The sequence below is a fragment of the Limulus polyphemus genome, unplaced genomic scaffold, assembly GCF_000517525.1.
Source record: "Limulus polyphemus unplaced genomic scaffold, Limulus_polyphemus-2.1.2 Scaffold10060, whole genome shotgun sequence".
NCBI classification, from domain to species: domain Eukaryota; kingdom Metazoa; phylum Arthropoda; class Merostomata; order Xiphosura; family Limulidae; genus Limulus; species Limulus polyphemus.
The window spans coordinates 1-6,004 of NW_013675670.1; the positions used below are offsets into that span (position 1 = coordinate 1).

General features: G+C 32.9%; 1 protein-coding gene across 1 annotated transcript in view; it reads left to right on the forward strand.

Annotated features, from left to right (window-relative positions):
• The first annotated feature begins 2,362 nt into the window (after positions 1–2,362).
• Positions 2,363–6,004, forward strand: part of LOC111083552 (neuronal acetylcholine receptor subunit alpha-7-like) — a 14,129-nt gene continuing 10,487 nt past the window's right edge. Inside the window, exons 1-2 of the mRNA XM_022380141.1 lie at positions 2,363–2,880; positions 4,972–5,120. Coding sequence (XP_022235849.1) covers positions 2,808–2,880; positions 4,972–5,120 — 222 coding nt within the window. The 5' untranslated portion in view covers positions 2,363–2,807. The remainder of the gene's footprint in view (positions 2,881–4,971; positions 5,121–6,004) is intronic.

The following is a 6,004-nucleotide window of genomic DNA, read 5'->3' on the forward strand; positions in this document are numbered from 1 at the left end:
CCTATATAAAATATTTTTAATTGTGTACCAGTTTAACGTTGAATATTATTTATGATTTTAACTTTATACACAAGTGCCAAAATACTATAACATTAAGGAGTGTCATATTTCTCCAGTACCGTATATAAGTATATATCTACATATCTGTTACAATGTCAAGCGTTGGGTTTCTTCTCTAGCGACGGCAGTTCTTGCAAGCTTGTTGCTTGACTACGTGCTCACATTTACATTGTCTGGTTGTCGTCAAAGGGTTACAGTTGTAAAGGAGATGAAGTATGAAATTAAGAATATGATTTTAAAATAACTTATTCTTAGTTTCTGGAAGTTAGCTTTCTTTCTTTGTATACAACATGTATGTAGCATTTAACATCTACGTACAAATTATTAGGTGGTGTAGCAATAAATTAATATAATTGAGGAAAAGAAAAAAAAGACAATAGTACGTTTCACAAAAACTTATTTTATTCACCATCATGGTCTGTACCTAATGATTCCTTTACTGGCGAAACCATGCTCGTTTTTGTGAAACATACAGTTGTTTTTGTTCTTTTTCTCAATTGTGTAATTATGGAGTTCCACCAAGTACCGACGGTTTCATGTATCAATTAAATAAATTTATACCTTAATACTCATATGTATTACAATATCAAATATTCAATGAATGAAATACCTAGAGTACACGAAGGGCGACAAATTACACATATAAACTAACAGTGCCATCTAATGTGTATTAGTCAGAACCCCCAGCTTTATTGGTATAATTGGAAATCAAAATCACAGGTAAAATCCAGCAGAACAAACATTTTTACACACTGTGATTCGTATGAGGTATGTTGGTATCTGTATTACTTGTATTGAAATACATACACAGACTGCCTGTTTCACATAAATAGATTTAGTTACTCTGCTCACTGCATTTATATTAGTATTTACAAAGAATGACTGCTTCACGTAACTTGGTTACTTATGTTGGTCACTACATTACATATCAGTATATACATAGAACTACTACTTCACATAACTTGGGTTACTTATGTTTAGAGCACTCTGAAGAAACACTTACATTCACAGTATTTCGACCGTACTATTGTAAACCCTTTAAGAAGTTCGTAAGTTTTCTATCATTTGTGAAGTTAGTGGTTAGCTTGTCAAACTGTGGATCCGAGGATTTATGATTCGCGTCTCGTTGTCGCAAAATCGCGTTTCCTATTTGGACCATGACTGAGTGACGGCCCATTCTTATTCTTTAATTGGAGTAGTTCTAAGAGTTGACAGTAGGTGCCGTCCAATAGGTTTTTTTCTCTGTATTATACCAGCTAAAAATTATAAACGGCCAGAGCACGTAGCAATTGTGTCGTGTTCTGAGAATATTCGAAACAAATAAATTTATTAATTTATTGTTTGTTGTTTTGGCAAATGACGCCCCATTCTTATTCTTTAATTGGAGTAGTTCTAAGAGTTGACAGTAGGTGCCGTCCAATAGGTTTTTTCTCTGTATTATATCAGCTAAAAATTATAGACGGCCAGAGCACGTAGCAATTGTGTTGTTTTCTGAGAATATTCGAAACAAATAAATTTATTGATTTATTATTTGTTTTTTTTGGCAAATGACGCCCAATTTTTATTCTTTAATTGGTGTAGTTCTAAGAGATGACAGTAGGTGCCGTCTAATAGGTTTTTTCTCTGTATTATATCAGCTAAAAATTATAGACGGCCAGAGCACGTAGCAATTGTGTCGTTTTGTGAGAATATTCGAAACAAATAAATTTATTGATTTATTGTTGTTGTTTTTTTGGCAAACAAGTTCAAACGTCTCTTCTAATGGTTTTACTAATAAATACTTTTGTTTAAAACAACAACAACTAAGAATCTTTTGATTTAAAAATTAAAAAAATATCGACGTAAATCATTTAATATTTTGGCAGTTTCTCGTGTCATTTGTTAATAAGTTCAATCAGTATTTATACAAATTAATCTTTTGTAGATTGTATTTTGAAAATCTTAGAATGATAATACATCATAAAGTACCAAGTTATTTTTCTATTATTTTTATATATAATCGAATGACCTTTTACGGAACATTTTTAACATTAATTTTCTATCAAAAAATGTGTTTTATTTCTTTTTGAAGCGTAAAATAAATAACAGCAGGTATCAAGTTGAAAAGTTTATTTATTTGTTGGTTTGGCTAACTTCGGGAAATGTTACAAAATTGTACAAGGGTCACAGGAAATAATTGTGTATTTTACTTAAAATTAAGGCCCACTTATTCAAGAAAAAAAATGTGATTTGGAATATAAAGTCAAGTTTTTTTTTTTTCAATCAGTATAGATTTTAATTACCAGTGTGGCGTTCTTCTACAGAGGAGGAGGTAATCGAAACTTGACTCTGTAGCAGCACCACCCTCGGCTTCTCAAACATCCACCCACCAGTTTCGTGTTAGACACTGAAGTGATTGTTTCTTTTCAGAGACGTTTGGTGCAGCTCTTTGGAATTATTCTAGAATTTTACAAATTTTGAAGATAAGTTTAGTTAAAGCTGTTTAGTTCCCAAAAGTTTAGGCAGTTCAAACTTCATATATATATATATATATTCTGAAAGTAAAAAATATCGAATTCAAAATACGTTACATGTATATTATTACTGCAGTGTGCGAATGAAACAGAGAAATGTTTGTATTTATAAGGTGCCAGCTTTTGTGAAGAAAGTATACGAAAGACTAGAACAGAAGAAGATACCCACCTGGTTATCATCTTTTACAGAAACAGGGATTGAGTGGTATTTATAATGTTGAAGAAACTATTAAAATGACCAAAAGAGATAGTATACTTTACCTGGAGATGGTACTATGTTTCGTTTTCTTCACCATCTGTTTTTTTGGTATGTATTTTGCATTAACTATAGTTACACCTATATTTGCTATCTCTTTTATAAAAGCAAAAGAAACATTAAGGGATTTGTCGTGAGAATAACTATTTTACAGGAGCTTTAGAAGCGTTCTTTATTCTTCATGTTAGACGATTGAATATTTAAAACATATTTGAGGTATACTTCTTGAGACGAATTCGTATAATTCTAGACTGACAAGGCCAGAAGTAGCATATTTAAACTTGTATTACTGTATCATGTTGTCGTGTGAAGGATTTAGGAACGATCTACCTTAAATGATAGAATAATACTGTCTATTTTATGACGTAAAAAAACTTGCTTTCCTTTTTCACGTGTCTCGCGGTTGATCAGTGGTATATTTACGGAATTACAACGCTAAGATACTGGGTTCGGTTCCTCATGGTGTACAGACCATCAATTGTATAACTTTGGGCTAAAATAATCGATTACAGTATCGTTTAACATCATCACCAAACTTATCTATAATCTTAAAAGATCATCCCTAAATGTCTTTTTTTGATTAAACATTTGGTGTCTCAGTGCAGTATTTCCTTTTCAATATAAACCTAAGTTTTAAATATAACTTATTTGTAAACCTAAACAATAGTGTTGGTAAACAATTGAATAATTTAAATCAAGGATATAATATACGGTGCTTAAAACTATTCATGTGAGCCGTTTGGAAACATCATACGATAACACATGATATTTGCGTTTCTGGGTGAAATTGATGACATCCCCGTGCATTGTTTTTATTGGTTAATGTTGTATTGTAACAAATCCTTTATAATACACAGAAAGCTTAGTGTTTTATATGTAGAATAACAGATTCGAGTTAATCTTCTTTATCTGGTCACTACATGTGACACTTTTAACGTTTTCAGAAACCAAATATAGGATTTGTAAACACTTAAATGAAGCAAATATTAACTTTTGCTTCTAAGGAGAGTTACTCTCGTGTCATGATACGATTGGTTGTCACCATGCAGACGTAAGACGTGTCATGATACGATTGGTTGTCACCATGCAGACGTAAGACGTGTCATGATACGATTGGTTGTCACCATGCAGACGTAAGACGTGTCATGATACGATTGGTTGTCACCATGCAGACGTAAGACGTGTCATGATACGATTGGTTGTCACCATGCAGACGTAAGACGTGTCATGATACAATTGGTTGTCGCCATGCAGACGTAAGACGTAGTATCGAGAACGAAATCTTTAGCGCCTATATATATTGTTTACAGCGAATTATGTCCGTTCGAAAATGCACCCTTCCCCAATACACAGCACACTCTGGTTGTTTATATTAGCCTTTAGTAAAAAATATTTGTAAATGAAAAATGCTACATGTTGCATAACTAAATGATTCGAAATTTGAAAGAAAGGTTCCTCATTGTTATCCAAGAAAATCCTAACGACATGCTGTAAAATTATGCTCCAACCAATCATGAGAAACGTCTTTGTCCACACAGTAAAGCCTGTCATTATGAAACACAACCCTCAGACCCCTCTCACTCAATAAATGATAATAATGATAGAACATTCCAGTGAAGCTGACCATTCCTTTTGGTAGTGATAGCCAGATAATAAAGAAAGATTTGATACTGGCGAAGAGTCACCAGAAAAATTGCCAAAGAAACTGGAATTGCTAACATCTTGTTGGATTTTGTCAACAGCCTTGATGCAGCTCGAACAGACTTTGGGCCTTTAATTTGTTTAAACGTGGTTTTTAGAACTAGTCTTGCCATTATTCACAGAAGCATGTTAGAAATGGTTAATAGTGCGTAATAATGGATATCTGGCTGAGTACAATAAACTATTGGTGAAAAATTGTTTCAAGACTAATGTAAGATTTGGAACATTGTTGTTTTGCTACCCATAAAATCTAGCTCCCAAATTTCAGGCTTTCTAGTTATTGGTTAGTTAAGAATTTCAATTTTGTTTGTAGTTAAGTACAAAGCTACACAATGGGCTATCTGTGCTGTGCTCACCACGGGTATCAAAACCCGATTTTTAGCATTATAAGTAAGAAATTAATATATCGTCATTGTTTTCGTTCTTTTTTTTTTCTTACAGGAGGAGTCAAGGGAGACACTCAGGTTACCGAAAATGAGTTTACTAACCAGATTTTGAAAAGAATAAACAAGTATATTCCTCCTCCTGGGATGTATAACAACACATTTGATGTTTCTATCCATCTTGGACTTCTGTTTATAATAGACTTGGTCAGGATGTTAGTTATAATAATCATAAGTAAAAAAAAACAACACAATTAGAGATAGCGTATTTTGTTTTCAAATTTCTTAAAATTCTTTAAGAAGACCAGTGTGATAAAGAATCAGTCATATACACAATGAGAAATTATGTAAAATTCACTGATTTATGTGTCTTTGCAGAGTGCAATATAGTTGTATATTTGTCGAAATACAGGTGTTATCCATGTTTAACACATGTTTTGGCATTACTCTCTAGCATATGATTTGTTTATTCACAGGTTTCATAACACGGTTGTTCACGTCTCTAATATTTCTTCTATTTTTAATCATCAATTATATTCATAGCTTTAAAGATAACCATTTAATTCAACATTAGAAATAGTCATTATGTGCCGAGAGATGGAAAATTACTTAACGCTAGAGTGTTACAGTTTACTTTGTTTGATTATTAAGAGCTACTTTTACATGGGCAAGTCTAAACCAACAGAACCTGAAAATTATTCAACTGTAGAAACATTATGTTAACAAAAGGGAGTGTAGTAGTCAAGAGTTTCGACCAATCTTCTTCAAGTTTTCATATTACATCACTTAGATGTTTTTATCATCCAATGGTAAACAGGTGTGTCACCTTACAGATACTTAGCAGTAGTACATTCGTTTTTCTCATCATCCGTGTTTATGTCTTATAGACCTGGGAGGGTCAGGTGCACATGAACGCTTTTCCCCCCCCCCCCCTGGTAGATGGTAGCTGTTTCTGGACAATATGAATTTAAATACTACATGAGGGTCAGAGTATCCCGTACTTACCCTGACCCCTTTCAGGACAATGTCCATGTAGGTACTTACATTTATATTCATGTGTTTTTTGTTTTTTTTAATTTCGCGCAGAGCTA